This window comes from Anthonomus grandis, chromosome 8, assembly GCF_022605725.1.
Source record: "Anthonomus grandis grandis chromosome 8, icAntGran1.3, whole genome shotgun sequence".
Taxonomy (NCBI): domain Eukaryota; kingdom Metazoa; phylum Arthropoda; class Insecta; order Coleoptera; family Curculionidae; genus Anthonomus; species Anthonomus grandis.
The window spans coordinates 3,849,437-3,866,654 of NC_065553.1; the positions used below are offsets into that span (position 1 = coordinate 3,849,437).

Below are 17,218 nucleotides of genomic sequence, written 5' to 3' on the forward strand. Positions count from 1 at the left end.
AATCAGCATTAGATGCGATAAATACAGTGAAAATATCGCACTGTGTATAATATCAATCGGAGAAGTAGAAATTTGTAATTATTTGCGCTGCATTCCGGGTGTAATCGTTCATTTGGATTCGCTCACGCATTTGGGATCGGATAACTGCGTTTACGTGTGCTCGGAAATTGTAACAGATATTGCGGTTTGTGTAAAGAATACGTGAATATGATTAAAAAAATAGTAATAAAACTTTTTGTGCTTAAATAAAAGATTTTGTGGCCGTTGTCCTATAAGCAAAATTCCTGCAGCCCTATGGGACAAGGGAAGGCAACTCCCTATTTAAACACTTTATAAATCCCAATAAACCCCAGAACTGAATGACTACTTATTTATAGAACCCAATAATATCATTCTGACTATTGATATCTTCAACTATTGATATCTGAACATTGATCCAGATGATTGGACCCTCAGAGAGTGGATGCCTTCTGTTAGGAAATAACCGTCTTTCTGTCATCAAAATGTATTTATTCTTATTTGGTTTATATTCATAATTTTAAGAACATTATCGACCCCTAGAAAGTTCCTACAGGTCATAAAATCACCAAGTTTAAGTGGTAATTTTTAAAAGCTAATACAATATGTATAACTATCATGCTATTAGGTCTTACAGTAACATTAAGAACTCGTGTGTGAGTCATAGTAGCGGTCGAAGTGAGCAGTTGCTCACGAGTTATCTCTATCCCTTTTACTCTTTAAACCCTAATCAACGTTTCTCTAGAGAGTTTATGACTAATTACTAGTCCTCGAGTTGCAGTACACAGTTAAATCAAAACTTATTTTAAACACATGCTTAGGATCACATATATCAACCTGACCACTGTGTTTTGTCACTCAGATTTTGGAACAAATATTTGTCCAGCTTTCCACACCACTTCCCACTGGGTCTAGTTTTCTATTCCCTGTTGATTTAATAGGGTGAAGAATTGGTGGGTCAAATTTGAGCTTCTAGAGGAAGAAGAGGTTGATATAGTCAAAAGCTTTGCTGAGGTCTAAACAAAGAACTGTCCCTTACTGACAATTTTAAATAGAGTGAAGGCTGTTAGTCTTCTGGTATTCATTCAAGACATTTTTAATGTGACCAACACTACTTGACAAGGAAGGGTTTGTGATTGTTTCAAAATAAACTACAAATCTGAGAGAGCAAGAAAGATGGCAAGATGTTTCTTGGCAACGTCGCGTATCATTCTTATTTGTTTAAAGTGGAAATTCTCTCAAACAAAAATTTCTTGTTCGATCAACGTCGATAACGTGATCGATACCAAATTTTGACAGGAATTCACTCATAAATATCTCCAATCAAGCTAATTTGCAATAAGGTATTTATAAAAAACGTACTGCGACGTTGCTCGAGTACAAACAATTTTTAGGAAGTGATCTTTCAACGTTCGAATAAGCTTTTTAGATGATATCTTTTCTTTTATTGCATTATCTGCGGTTAATCGCAAGTGCATCATCGAGTTTCTGATTATCCTTGCGTCATGCAGACCAAAGATAATAATAATTATCTTAAAGCGAATCAAAACAAACCAGTATGACTCTGGCTATTAATAATTTTTTTTTTGAATTACCGGCCATAATAGGATTACAATAATTATAATTTGTTACTTCGGAGTCGGCATACGTTCATCTATATTTTTTAAGTAGACGTGATTGGCATCTGTATCAGTATTAATTAATTACAAAGTAGAATCGTTGGTATTAGTGATGAAAAAAACAGCGCACTCGTCCTTGCAACGTCCAAGTGGAATATTGAAGTGAAATGGGATTTCCATTTACACAGTTTAAAAGAAAACTGGTTTTGTGTCATGCTCAATGAAGTTCTGACTGTTTGTTTTGTTAATAATCAATTTGAGGTAATAAATATTAAGTTCAATGTCAACGTATAAACAATAATATCATTTTATTGAATAATAACTAATATAATGCAGGATATCCTACATGTTTGTTTAATAGGAACCAAAATAATAACAATTTTTGGCAGGAAGTACGAGAGGAATTTATAATTGTAGTCCATTGATGGGGAAGCAAGGTTTTCAGTATATAGCTCCTAAGGAAAAAAAACATTATACAGTTCACAAAACCTTGGAAAGTCTAGTCTAATAAAGCCATAATATCAAGACATTGTAAAAAAGTATATTTTTCCAAGCCAGATTGATTATTTGATACACTATTTTCTAACTCAGAATCTAAGACATTTAGTAAATAATTATATTAGGGTTTGCCCTAAATATTGTATGGACAATAGCTCTCCTCTTCATTTAGGTTGGTATATTTTCTGGTATTTATTTGGTATATTCGCTTTTCATGATTAAGCCCATTCCAAACAAATCTGCATAACTTCGTACGTATGGCGCATAAAATATTGTACCAATCACACGTCCAGTTCGAAAGGTAAGGCACATAAATAACCTACAGATCAAATGAACTAACCTGTGATATTCGATCGGAATTGGTTTAGTAACTAGAAAATATATAGACCCAAATTCACCCTTAGTTTACTTTTTTTATTACCCCCTGACAAACCAATTAATTAATACAATTATATTAAAATAATGGGATACAGCTGCACAATAGATGAAATAAAGTTCGCACTAAGGAGAACAAGGAATAAAAAAGCTCAGCATTTAGTTAAATGCAGTGCCATTTAACTTATGCATATACAATTACACAATACCAGACAAATGGCATAATGCTAATGTAATACTACTCCATAAGAAAGGTGATAACGCGGAACTTAAAAACCAAAGACCAATAAGCTTCTTCTATAAAGTGTTCACACAAATAATATCAACGAACTTTACATGTGTAGTGATCCATTCGCCAATCTGTATATTAAATATAGTTTTGGTATCAAGTAACCTTAAAGATATTAAAGATAGACTTTAGAAACAAGAACTACAAAGGGCATGTTCTAAAAATTAATATCTCAGAAACAAAATATATGACAAACTTAGTTCCTAGTAAGCAAATTTTCATTGGTGACAAAGTAGCTCTGGTAAACAAGCATAGACTCAAGGGACGTACGAAATAAAAAGAAGAATTATACACTATCTTGGGCAGCCTATGGAAAGCTTGCGGGATTCTTTAAAAGTGACATTCCATTGTTCAATGTTTGAAGTAAAAGATTGCTTGATCAATGTGGGTTACCGGTCATAACCAATAGCGCTAAAACCTTAACGCTAACTGCATCAAGTGCTAAGAATCTTATAGAAACACATCGCAAGATAGAAACGTTCATGCTCGAGGTGTCATTGCGAGAATGAAGATTTTTGAAGAAGAAGGGCGTCACAGATGTAGTCATCCAAATTCGCAAGGTCAAGTGAAAATGGGCTGGATATGGAGATGGACGAAAAGGCTGCTCGAATAAAGACCGCGCTTGAATAAAAGAGGCCAGGAAAAATCTTCTACATGTGGGAAGGATGATATAAAGAGATGTGCAAACAACTGAATACAAAGAACAGAAGACGGAAATGAATGGGCCGAAATTTAGAGTACTATATTCTTTCAACTGATCATCTGCTTCTTCATTTTATGAGGTATATTCGACCAGGCGATGAAGCAGGATGAAAAATATATTTATGTCTAAGTTTTTGAGAGTCTTTACCTAACTAATAACTATGTCCTCTTCTACCTCTCATTAGTTATTTGGATAAAATCATCTATTCTTTCAGTCTTCTGTCCCTTTCCTCTTTCATTTATTATGTATGTCTGTAAAATACTTCCTGTAAGGAAATCCTATTTACTTTCTTTAGAATGCCTATTATAATTAATAATTATGTACACCTAATTCCAAGTGTCTCGCACTCGATATGCCTTGTTCTTAAGATTTTTTCGAGCGTTTCGCACTCTTTCTGATAGGCCTCTGCTTGTCCATCAGTCGATTCGTCTCGGCTATGAGAATTCTTCGAATATCTTGTATTCCATACATCAAGGATTTATCTTGTGAGAAATGTGCTAGAATCCAAAGGTCTTTCGATGAGAGCTTTTTGATCTTAAAATGTTTATGTTAGATTGGTTTATAATTTCTTCAATATAAACGGCCATGAGAGCGTGAGCGTTCTGTTTCCTTGTTTATCAGTTTCTCTAACTTTGCAATACGTTCTTCCGAATCGTCTCTTGATTTTCCCAAAGTTTTTCCTACAAAAAAGTCCTGAAAAATTATTTTTCTTAGAAAAATAAAATTTGATGATCATTAAGCACAAAAAGAACTTATGATAAATGATACGACTATGATTAAAATATCAGCCAGTTAACACAACTGACACAACTCACCAGAATGAAGCCAACTCTTATTAGCCAACAAATTACTTTACTAAATCACTGGCTGCGTCTGAATCAGGCTTTATGATTGTTGACAGATGGGAATAAGATAAAGAGTAGCATTTTTTTTAATTAATGGTTTCTAGCACATGTAAGGATCAAGATCACTTATTGGGAAGTTGGAGTGCTGAAATATAATTATATATTATAGATATTTTATTTACCAAGTTTATGCGAGCACCTTAAAGTGATTTAGTGGAAATCGGTTTAACATAATTAGCATGTATAAGCACCCGTAAACCGCTTTAGTGATCGTAAACCGGTTTAGCTTAAATCGATTTAAATAAGTGAATGATCCGGTTTTAAACCGCTTTTAACTACCGTGTAAATACCTGTTACCACTTAACCGATTTAACTCCCAGTGCTACCAACACAAATGTGCAAATGATTTAAAAAAAGAAATAAACAGATATTTTAAGATTAGATGTTAACTTGTTACAACGTTCAAGTAATAAACTAACCAGTCAGCTCAACCATTTTTTTTTGTAATTTTTAGATTGGCAATGGTAAACAACTGTTTAATCTTAAGCTAGAATCCCTTTCTTAATCCTCTCATGTAAAAACTCGCCAAACTGAATTATATCTAAATCGGTTTAACCTCTAAAGTGGTTTAATTGTCCGTATAAACTTGGTAAATGTTAGAGACAATTGTTTATATTATTTGCTTATCATTTGTCAAAGTCGTCGTTAGTCATTAATTATTAAGCCCGCTCCAGACGAATTTCTACAACGGCTTTGCTTATAAGTATAATATATTGGACCAATCACAAGCCGAGTAAGTGCCCCGTATGGTTTTTACTTAGGATTTTAAATAAAAAATAAATTCTCATTTGGAGCTTAAGGTAAATAGATGCTTATTAAATGTTATTTGAAATTATCCTTATTATTATGGAAATTAAGTGAATATTCATTGATATATTGCATATTCATATGATACACCAGAGAAATACATGAGACGTATTATATTTCCTGAATTCTATATGAAGTCTTATACCAAATCCAGCTTACTATCAATTTACAAGTTGTTCCTGGCCATAATATCTGGCTAATTAGGCTGGGATGTTGTGTTATCAATAAAAAGATAAAATACAAACCTAGGATAACAGCTGGAAAGATCATTCACATATTCTAGAAGAGGCTCAAGAACAGAGCCCCGCGGCACATCATGTGTAATGTAATATTACTTAAATTTTCAAGTCTGTCATAGACGAGTTTTTGAAGAATAATTCTATGTTCCACTCAATCAAAAACTTTTGACAAATCATAAAATGTTGCCTGAGAGTGGAAACTTTACACTCAAAACCATCCAGAATTTTGTCACACAAGTCCATGACCGCTGTATCCGTTGAGTATTGATGTTTAAAGCCATGTTGCCTAACATAAAACAATGAATTTTGCTCAAAGTAATCTTTTTTTGGACTATTCAGTAAGGTCTCAAAGATATTAACAAAAATTGGGAATAAAGAAATAGGCCGATAATTCTCTAGATTTATCTTAGATGGTTTTTTACGTATGGGTATGACTCTTGCAACTTTAAAACAATCGGGGGAAATGCCCATCGTGATAGCTAAGTTAAACAGTTTTGTTAAGGAAACAATAATCAAGCTTTTATGGTTTTAATGAGCCGTGGATTGAAGTCACTGCAGAAAAATCAAAGCCAGGCCCACAATTACCAGTCAAATAGGTCAAAGGGTTAAAGCATTATAAAATGCTACTATAAAACGACAAGCATTTATTTGAAAACATATTGGTGGTACATTCTCTATAAGTGAAGTGCTATCAGGGAATATCATAAATAAAGAAGGGAATACTAATTTCTAACACAAGAACAAGAATCTTCAGATGAACCTTGTCATGAATTCCAAAACATTAACACGTAGATCCCTAAATGAAAGATAATCATCCATTTCAAAAGGAATGCCGATGGTCGTGCTTTGACTGGTATTACGTAGGCATATATACGCATATACCACTTGAATTATCATTATAGACAGACGACAAGGATATAGAGGTTATTGACCAATCTAGGTGGAAATAATTTTTTCACACATAAAGTCGATTTACTTGTGGGCATAACTGCTCGATGATTGTGAAACACACTATAATACATTAATATCTGGGTTATGAAAACAATTCGCATTCTTCGGTTGGCTTAACCCAATCACGGGAAAATTGCATTAGCACTAAAATAACTTTTTGTTTGTTATAAAGATGCGGGACTATAAACACTTTTTAAATTAATTACGCAATTATTTCAAAGTTTTTTTTAAAAGCTTTTTATACCTGGTTAAACTAAATTTCAGGGAGTCGTCGCTTCGATGCTATTGTATGTAAACGCTTGATGTGTTTTTAATTGAGTAATTAAAATGTCTTTTTTTTTGTACATTAAACGTATATTACATACCAAGGCGCAAAAACGTTGATGTCTGGTAGTCTAAGGTTTGCAATAATATATATAACGTTGGGTTGTATTGCAGAGATTTGTTAAAATCTATTCAGCTTTTGATTTTACAGTACAGTACTTTTGTAAGATATTTTTGTATAAATACGATTATTATCTGAAGAGACTTTAATTTCATCTTACCTAGTAGCCGATAAATTTTTGTCCAAAAAATTTGGTCGCTAGTAGAGCATTATATCAAAAGTCCTGAGTTTAGTTACAACTGTGATAAACTTCTTTTTGTCCTTTGGGGCCCTAAAAGCCTGCACTTGGTTAGGATCCTGCTCAGTCTTAATGATCCCTTTGATTCCTCTTTTTTGTATTTTAATTTTTCGCCTATACTGTCCATACATGTACTGTCTTTTATTCGTCTAAACTGCATAACAATTAAACAATTAATATATAAATAAAATAAAGTATTTTCTTATTACCTATATTAATATAGGTGAGGAACTGGTTAAGTATTCAGAGCGATCAAAAGCCGCCAAATGCATTTCAGAGGAAGAATACTAGCTATTGCGAAATAATTGCATCAAAAACAATTTTGCAACGCTAACCATGCAAACTAGCCTTTAAAAAAGTACTAGCAAAACAAAGTCATAAAAAATGCAAAAGAGTTGACTGTAACATTGATACAATTGATTTAAGTTTAGATTTAGCGATCAATTTTCAGACAACTACGAAAATGAGGTTTATATAATTTTAAAGAAGAATGGTTTATATCATTTTAATGAAGGCGACTTGATACATAAGAAAGTTTTTTAAACACCATGGAAAAACCATGAAATGTATGGAAACTGATGAAGAATCTTTCATAAGAAACTCAGATATAAGAGGGCAGAATTTACAGGGCTCTTCGAAACTATTCTGCTTATCTCTCTGATGCATTGCGGATCAAACTCACTTCACACCATCGCAAGATATCACATTTCTATGAGCTTCCTAAAATACGCAAACAAGGAAAGCCTTTGCAACCAAATTCATGTTTAGCATTATCCAGACACTACAAGGGAACACGAACTCCTTTGTACTCTCTTTAAACTCAGCTCGTTTCGTCGAACTCCTTCAGGCCACTAGCGTTGGACCCACTGATAAGCTAGTAAGCTTTGATGTTAAGGGTCATTATACTAATCCCTTAACGTCGTCAAAGAAAGACTCAGATAGGACACAACACATGCAGAACACACTGGACTTCCACTAGAGGAAGTGATGAACCTTCCGCCAGAAAGAAGAACTTCCAATGGGCTCGCCGTTATCTCTAGTAGTGGCAGACATACATAGAGTGGTTCGATGATCATGCTATAAGGACAGCTCAATTCAAACACATGGTATGACTTCGATATGACATATTTATTATTGGAGACAAAAGCGATACAGAGCTAGCAAACTTTCTGTAGTATATAAATAGCATTAGGCAAGCATCAAGTTTATGATGGAGCTGGAAACTGAGTCAGCATACTCATTTTAGACTTTCTTGTAAAGAACTACAATGGACGCTTAAGAACATCAGTTGTCAACACACATAGGACCACATCTACACTACAACTTCAGTCGACCTGTTTCAACAAAAGTGGGAATAATTTATACTTTGTATAGAAAGTCAGCCATAATATGCAACAACCATGTTGACCTCAACTAGGAGATAGAACACATCACCAACAACTTACAGCAGAACGGGTATCCCAGCAAAATAAAAAAGACAACTATTAGGAAAGTAGCAGAAATAATAAGGAAAAAGCCACATCAACTGAAGGGTCCTACAGGATTTTTAGTGGTTTCGTACATCTAGGGAGAATTGCCAGAACATTTAACATTGAGACTGTATCTAAGGCCAAACCAGAATGCCTACTAGACACCAAGAACTGCGTATACCAAATGCGTATAACCAATTAACTTGTGAACATGGAGAGTCATACATAGGTGAGACAAAATGACCACTACAAGTCAGGACAAAAGAACATCGAAAAGGGACCGGAATAAACGAAGAGGTTTCCAGATAATGCATAGCAGTACATGCTTCGTCCAATGGCCACAAGATACATCGGACAGAAGCAAAGATTTTATGCAAGGAGCAACATTTGAGGAAAAAAAGATTTCTAAAAGCAGGAGCAAAACCAAGGAGCTTTTAGTGTTGAAATTCCCAACCAGGCCAGAGTTGATATTCCCAACATCTAGAAAAAAAAAGGAATTAAAGAGAAACACAAATTCGTGAAAAGTGTATAAAATTAAAACTGACTGATCTCTTGAAAAATCGAGGTGAGAAACACTGAGAACGCAATTGCAGAGGTCACATACTTTGTAGCAGACAGTTTTAACAGGACTTAAGTCATTAGCGATTTTCTGGGACCTGTCAAAGGCGTTTGATACAGTGGAACACCACACTCTCTTAATGAAATTTGAAAATATTGCTATAAGAGGTGTTTCACTCACTCTGTTTAAGTCTTACTTAACCAAGAGAATGCAAGTTGTAACAGTTGGAAAAAGTTCAAGTCAACCTTAATATGTTGAGTGTCGTGTTCCGCGACGCATGGTGCTCGGCCCTATTATGCTAATGCATTGTCTTTCTAATTCAGGTGCTTTTGACAAGTGGAAGATTGTCATGGCCATGATTAACCACTGGTTGTACATGACTGAAAAAGGCCTTTTTGGGAAATAAATACTTTTTTATTTTTTTTTATTATTTTTTATTTTGATATTGGTTGGAGATACTTCCCAACCGAAACGCCGTGCTAAATTTAAAATAAAGGCAATGAAAGTTCGAAAATTAGACTTTGCCAATTCATTAAAAACTTACAATTTTTTTGTATTGGTATTTAAAACCCGCCAAATACCCCAGTTTATAATAATATAATAAGACATTTAAAAAAGTAGCATTGGTCCAGTTAGCCCTATAAGCCAGCTCATAAGTGATAAACTCTAAAAAAATTTAATGTTTTTGATCTAACCGTTTTTAAAACTCATATCTGCCTATGTTTTTCGTAAGAGTAAATGTATTTAAAAAGTACTAAATAACTGTATGTAAACACCTTTTATACTTTTGGTTAATAAAAAGTTTTTGGGCACATAAAAAGTTGTAAAATCATACCCTGACAGAACTTTAACAATTAAGAAAAATTTCATTTCAGTTACTTGCTAATTGCCTGACATCAGAGGGAACATTAGGATAGGTAAATTAGGACAATTAACTTGATCAAACCTGTGATTCTTGTGGTTCATTCCTGGATTATAATAATCGCTATTTTTCAGAAATCGGGAATATGGCATGGACAGCAATACTCAATTTCAATTTCAATTTATTTAACAAATATAAATATATGTACATAATAACAAAATATAATATAAATATTTTTAACACTATCCCTACAATTTTAACTGTACATGCACCTAGGTACAAAGCACCTGTATTGTGCATGTTTGTGCAAATAAATCGTTATGTACTCAAATAAATGTAAGTACCTATATTTTAATTCTTTTTACTCTAAAAAAAATAAATATAATTCTTTTAAGACCTGTCATACTATAGCTCTTTACAAAAAAAAAACATAAATAGCCAAAATACATAATTCATAATTCCCCTACATAACACATAACACAAGTTATAATATTTTTTATCATACCCACACCATACATTAAAAGACCCTATTCTTATACATATAGCTACTAATGATACACAAAACACAAAAATTAAACAACTTCCAAAAACATAGTTTTGTTAATAAATAAGTGGTCTTTAAGTAAGAAAATATTTTTTTTCCTAGGGACATTTTTCATAATCATATTAAAGAGTTGGGACCTAAATAAGTGACAAATCTTTTGTTTATATTTTTCTTTGATGGAGGTATGTTCAACATTTGGCTCGTTAACATTCTGGTCTGTTAGTTATGTCTTACAATATTACTTTTTATTTTTGGAGTTGAATATATAAAGTTGCATACCTCCATTATATACAACAATCTTATATCACAAATGGTACTCGATGGTATCTTTAAAATGACAAAAATTAAGATTCCTTTTCCCTTAACTCGTTTAATTGTTGACAATGGGGACCAGAAGTGTAAATTGATAGACAACCTTCAAATAAAATTAGCTAAACATTCAAGCCGTAAATCCAGTAAATCTCTGCATTGAGCTGAGACATGTCCTACACAAAATATATAATACCATATATGGGATAGATGGAAGACACAATTTCAGGATCAGACATTTCAGAGAAGAGAGGCGGGAAGGAGTCTAAGTAGAGACATGTAATTCCAATAAATACCCTGCTGAACACAGGGTACAGTTCACTTCCAATTTTCATCCAAGATTTAACCATTAAAGCCTAAACGCTTCTGCATGCTTAGTATAGCCATAAGTATCTAAGTACCATCACTATTCAATACAATAAACATCATTCCATAGAACAGCTACTGGAGGGTTTCAGGTCAAGATTTTAAAGGAAAAGCAATCCATAAAGAGAAACCTTAAAAAAAAGACTACAGCAAGAGGCACTGTACTCGTGTTTCCAAGATGGCGCATATCTATCATTTTCAACGTCATTTTGACGTCAAAACATTTATCCGCCACGCCCATTTAAAAAAAACTATGTTCAATAAATTTTGAAAAAAAAAATCTGTTTGGTTTGGTTCACACACACACGACAGATGTCTAATTTGAAATTTTAATTTTGTAGTTTAACATTTTAAAGATAGACGTTAACGGGTTTTTAATAATCGGACTCGCGAGGATTAATCTGTCCCCTCAAACATTTCTACTTTAATCCAATAATAATTTAATCTTGTTTTTAAAACGTATGTGCGATTTACGACAGTTTGATTCTAATTAGTGAATTATTTATTGGGACGATTATCTATTTTTAGAAACGATTAAAAAAAACGTTAAGCAGAGAGTTGGGCAAAAAAAACGCGTAAGATGAAAGCAGCTTCAACATTCTTTCTGTACAGCAAGTCAACAAACGAAAAACAACAATTTGTGCCATAAAATCTACGATTTGCAATAAGGTGCGGCTTATTTATATTCTCGGTACGTTTGTTTCAATTCAATCACTTCAAGGTCGCATTATTGTAGAATTTTCATTAAATATACCGTGCGGTCACAAAACGTGCATTAAAGCAGATTTTTCTATGGTAGTAATAAAACTTTTACAGTTTTATATTTTTATTTTACTTATATAAGTTTTTCTGACCTGTTGCCTGAAGTAAATTTTAACTGTGATGTTTGTCTATGGGCCGGTGATTTTAACATACATTTTTTGTCGCGACCCATTGTGAATTCTAGGTTTATAAAGGATATTTTTAATTCGTTTCATTTTTGTCCATTAGTTAAGGATCCTACTCGAATGACAACAAATAATCATTCTCTCATAGATTTAATTTTTGTAAACCCACCCGATTTGGTTATTGATAGTGGTGTGATACCATGTGAACCTGTGGATCATGAAGAACCACAGGTTCACATTAAAACATGCTCTTTAAAATATAAAAAAGCCAAACATTTTAATAAAATAGTAGAGTATAGAAATCTAACTTTGTCAGACTCAGAGCAATTTCAATCCGAATTACAGAGAATAGACTAGCAAAGCAAAACCTCTAAGTTTCTTGTGATACTGATAACAAGGTTCTTATATTTAATGAAAAATCAGTAAATATATTTGATTCTTATTACCCTCTTAAGAGAATTATACTGAGAAATCCAAGCTTTCCTTGGCTTACCTTTAATTTAAGACAGATGATTAAGTTGAAATATTAAGCTTTTTTCTAAATTCAAAACTCTCAAACCTTTTGGAAGTAAACGATACTATCTTCGGCTAAAAGATTTTGAAGCACATGCAGTCAAAGCTGAAAAAATAACATTTTTCTTAGCAAATAAGCTTGGTATAAGATATCAAAATTTAATATTAAACCCAAAGATATTTATTGCCGTTTATTCAATAAACAATTATTTTTGGATGAGATTCCACAAACCAGGGCTGATTCAGAGATTTTTGATTATTTTATCAGTTCTTGGTTGTAAGGGGAACCTTTGGATTTTTCACTGGTGACTGAGGAGGATATTTTTACATGTATTGAAAGTATTAAGAGAAATGCTGTTAGAGTAAATCAGCTTTTAATAAGGATATTGAAATCGTCTGAGCCTTTAGTTAATGTAGTAAATTTCTTTTTACAATCAGGCACTGTACCGGCTCTCTGGAAGATGGCCCTTATTAATCCAATGCCGAATTAATTGGTGAATAATCCATCAAATTTAAACGAGTTCAGACCAATAAGCATATTACTGCAACCTCTAAAATCCTCAAGAAAGTAAGGAATATACTGCCTAAGTTTCAGTCAGGTTTTGGGTCACATTATGGATGTGCTACCGCTCTATTAAGAATCACTAGCGACATTTCCACTGCTTTTGACAATTCACTTTGATGTCCTTTAGAGTGAATGTGGACGTGACTAAAGCTTTTGACAGTTTAGATCTGTAGGTTCTGCTGGCCAAGTTACAGCGTTATAACATGAAAGAGCGTAACCGGTTTAGAAGGCTGCAGGCGGTCGGGTTAGAAGGAGTGAGGTATACTTGGAGGGTGAGAGGTTGTGTGTGAGGTGAGTGTTGTGGTTGTGAGTGTGAGGTGAAAAGTGTTGAGAGGGGTTCCACAGGGAAACTTGGACCACTTCTGTTTAATGTCTTTACATCGAAACTTGCTCATCACATATCCTATATTTACCTACGTCTCCAGATCTTCTTTGTGACAGTGTTTGGCCAGGATTTGTAGAATATATCGTACTGGCCAGTTAAGAATTTCCTTCTTATAAATCCTAACAAAGCACAAGCCAATTTGTTCTTAAGAAGTGATATTGATGTTTCTTGTTGCCAAGTAATACTTGACAGTACTACCCTTAACTCGATTGATGAGATTAAGAATGACTTTTTACTGATAAATTCAGGAATTTTTTTTTATCAGAAATTACAAAACTCCAAAAAAAAAGTTTGTCTATGCCTGGGTATCTTAATATAGTATAAGGGCCGTCTTTTACGAAATAAAACAAATATGGAGTGCAAAAGGGATAGAATGCATGTGTACTGTATGTGAGATGTCTGTCCAGAAGAGATCATGTAAGTGCTCATATCATTGATATATACAAATAACTTCGTCATGCCATGGAAAGCTTAAGCAATTCTGTTTTTCAAAGCCATTTAAAGCATCTTGTCTCAGATAAATTATTGTGCCTGAAAATATTATATTATTGAGCTATTGTATACCCAGGTGCTTATTGTGTGTTACACTATCATGAACCTTTTTTATGCAATGCTGATTGCGTGTTTTATTGTTGTAACTTGTTAGTTTTATCCAGCTGTAACCTATTAAGGTATTCATTTCATTTGAATTTAGGGGTGATTATTAAAATACGCTTTGAAAAGTGCCGTTTCACCTTTGTTTAATCTTATATATATTTTGATTTGTATTTGGTTATTGCCTTAGCATACATGCATTGTAATTTAAGATCATGCAATAAAATTATTATTTATTTATTTTACTTCCAGATAATCATCTTATTTTGGAAACCGATCCCGAGAGAGGTGCTAAGGCTGAATATGCTTTCGATAATCCAGGATTTAAAGGTAAATTTTTCTTTTTTTTTTCTTATCTAATAATTAATGTTTTTAATATATTTTCTGTCTAATAAAAGAATTAATGAACTAATAGTATAGTAATTTTGGTGAAATTTATACATATATTTCTTATTTTAGTTTAGCTAATATATAATATATCTAAAATATTATTATAGTGTTTATGTCTGGTTCAGTTGAGTAGCTTTAAGCTAGACTTGCGCCAGACTTAAACTGCATTAAAACAGAAATGAGGTATTGTATAAGCATTTATTCATGATGTAGATTTTTGTTTTAATAAAAGTCATTATTTATTTATTTATTTATTTAAATAGACTACAGGTTAGCAACTGTTGTTTTCCCCATATCTATTTAAGATGAATCGAGCTGCAATACAATTTTCTAAATTTTTCAGGAAAATGTCTCCTTAAATCTCCGATTGAAGTGGTTTAATTTAAATTTTAGATGCGACGCTTACAGCGACATCCGAGAAAATGCCGAAGCAAGAAAGCGCGAGCAAAATCAAATGGGGCCACTGGTCGCCCCTGGCCGCCCTCAAATTGAAACCGGAAAAGAAGAAAGCTTTAGACGATTCCAATTTACAGGTAAATAGCATTCGAAATCCGATTTTTTTTTATTAAATAACTTCTTTTCAGAATCACGAAGTTAAGGTGGTGGCCCTCAAAAGTCAGGACTTTACCGGGCTCGGGTTCAACATATGCGGCAACATGAAAGAAGGCATTTATATTCGGGACATTTTGCATCGAGGGCCGGCATACGAATCGGGGAAATTAAATCCCGGTATGTGAATGTTTGCCGATAATATTATTTTTTTCATCCAAAGCGGCATAGTCCGAGCGCATATGTTCTTTTTTAATGTATTAGGAAAATTTGAATGTAAACATTTTCTATCAAACACGGTTGGACGGATCATTGAAACTGATACACATTCACTTAAAGTTTTGCTTTTTTTATTCTTTCTCGTACACACGCGATTTTACACTTTTCTCATATATCAGAGTCAGATCGAGCATATTAAGGACCGTGGTGTTACAAATTTTTCCTGATTTCGATTTGAGTTTCTTTAATTTAACTTTTCGATTTAAATAAAATATATTTATACTAAACTCCTAAATATAAAGTAAAAGTCTTAAAACCCAAGAAAAGATATACATTAAAGAATCCGAACCTGTACGGCTGAATATACCCAAATAAGCCTGGAAAGTTTGAATATTAGTCTGGTAAAGATTTCTACGAGTGATCAAAATATTTGTAGGGAACTGTGGGGCAAAGTGAAATACTTAAGGCAAAGTAGCTTTAAACAAAGTAGTAAGTTGCGGGAAAACCGTAAAAATAAAATACATTTTAAATTTGGAACTTTCATTATCAAATGTAAAAAATAAAAAATTTCCACTTTGCCCCATATTCGGGACAAAATGGAAATGAATGTGGGCAAAGTAGTATATATGTGTAATATATTTCTATTGCATTTTACCCTGTACTTGTATATAGGAAAAATCTTATTTTGCCATATCTATATTTTTCAAATATTTTAAGCAGACCAATAACTTCTGTCATAAAAACAAAGCTTTAATCCGGAACATCCGGAGAACCCTAAATGTTACGTGGTGTGTTACAATATTGACATATAAACGATACTTTTACTCCCTCATCTAAAATACCCTTGGTCTCCGCTACAAACATTTTTGTGTTAGTCTTACTCGTTTTATTTTTCAACTCTACTAATATAAAATCTCTTTTCTTAACTAGTTCCAACATTGTCTTTTTTTAATGTCAGTTTTTCAACTAAAGGAAAGGTCATCGTCTCATTCTAATTCATTAGTTCATTCTGCTGTTATGGACTCACACACCTTATTTTTTCCTTTATTGCTAACATAGGTCTCAATTTTTCTGTTAACATTTTTTGTTTTTCCTTTAGAAACCGGATTATTAGTTGCCTTAGGTTGTTCGGACTTCGGTTTATTGGTAATTATGATAGCTTTTTCTCTTTTAACTGTTATTTTGTTTTTGGTTTTGAAACGGGTATTAGGTCCCATGGAGAATAATAAATGCTGTCCATTGAAGAATTTGCATCTGCTGAGGCGACATTTTTTTGCGGATTAGAAACATGAACGTTTATTTCAGATTTATTTGGACTTTTTCGTTTACCAGTAGTTAAGTTGCCAACGTAGTTTGAGATGGAAATCGCGTCCTCTCTTATATTTCCATCATTAATGCATCAATATCTGAAACTATGTCTGCTGTTTCAGCTGGTTTAAATAACTCTCCGGGAAAAATATAGGGATTGTAAGACCGTACTGTAGGAATGTTGAATCAAAAATGGATCCGTCGTCGTAAATGATAATATCTTTTAACAAATTTAACATTAACGCTGGAATCCCTCAAGGATGCATTCTATCCCCCACCCTTTTCTTGGTATATATCAACGATTTGCTAGGAACCACTGTCAATCCAATCTACAGTTTTGCGGACGATAGCACACTTATTTTCACATTTAAGTCCGCCAAACCAACGACAACCGCAAGTTCTCAGAATCTTAGGCAGCAACAAGTAGCTTCAACCAACAACGATATTAGAGCAATCTTGGAGTAAGGCGATAACAATTTGGTCAATTTTAACGCTAAAAAAACGCAGGCTGCAGTATTTACGATGAAGACTAACCTTGGTGGCCCGGAGCTGGTTATGGCAGGGAAAACATTGTCAATGAAATCATCTTTACATCTTCTAGGAGTCAAAGTCACCAACAGTGTGTCCTGGCATGACCACGTTGCCGAGGTCGCCAGGGCGGCTTCCAAAAAA

General features: G+C 33.4%; 1 protein-coding gene across 1 annotated transcript in view; it reads left to right on the forward strand.

Moving 5' to 3' along the window:
• Nucleotides 1-17,218, forward strand: part of LOC126739197 (uncharacterized) — a 67,382-nt gene that overhangs the window by 37,852 nt on the left and 12,312 nt on the right. The window contains exons 3-5 of the mRNA XM_050444762.1: nt 14,333-14,410; nt 14,864-15,003; nt 15,055-15,199. Of these exons, the coding sequence (XP_050300719.1) occupies nt 14,333-14,410; nt 14,864-15,003; nt 15,055-15,199 (363 nt within the window). The remainder of the gene's footprint in view (nt 1-14,332; nt 14,411-14,863; nt 15,004-15,054; nt 15,200-17,218) is intronic.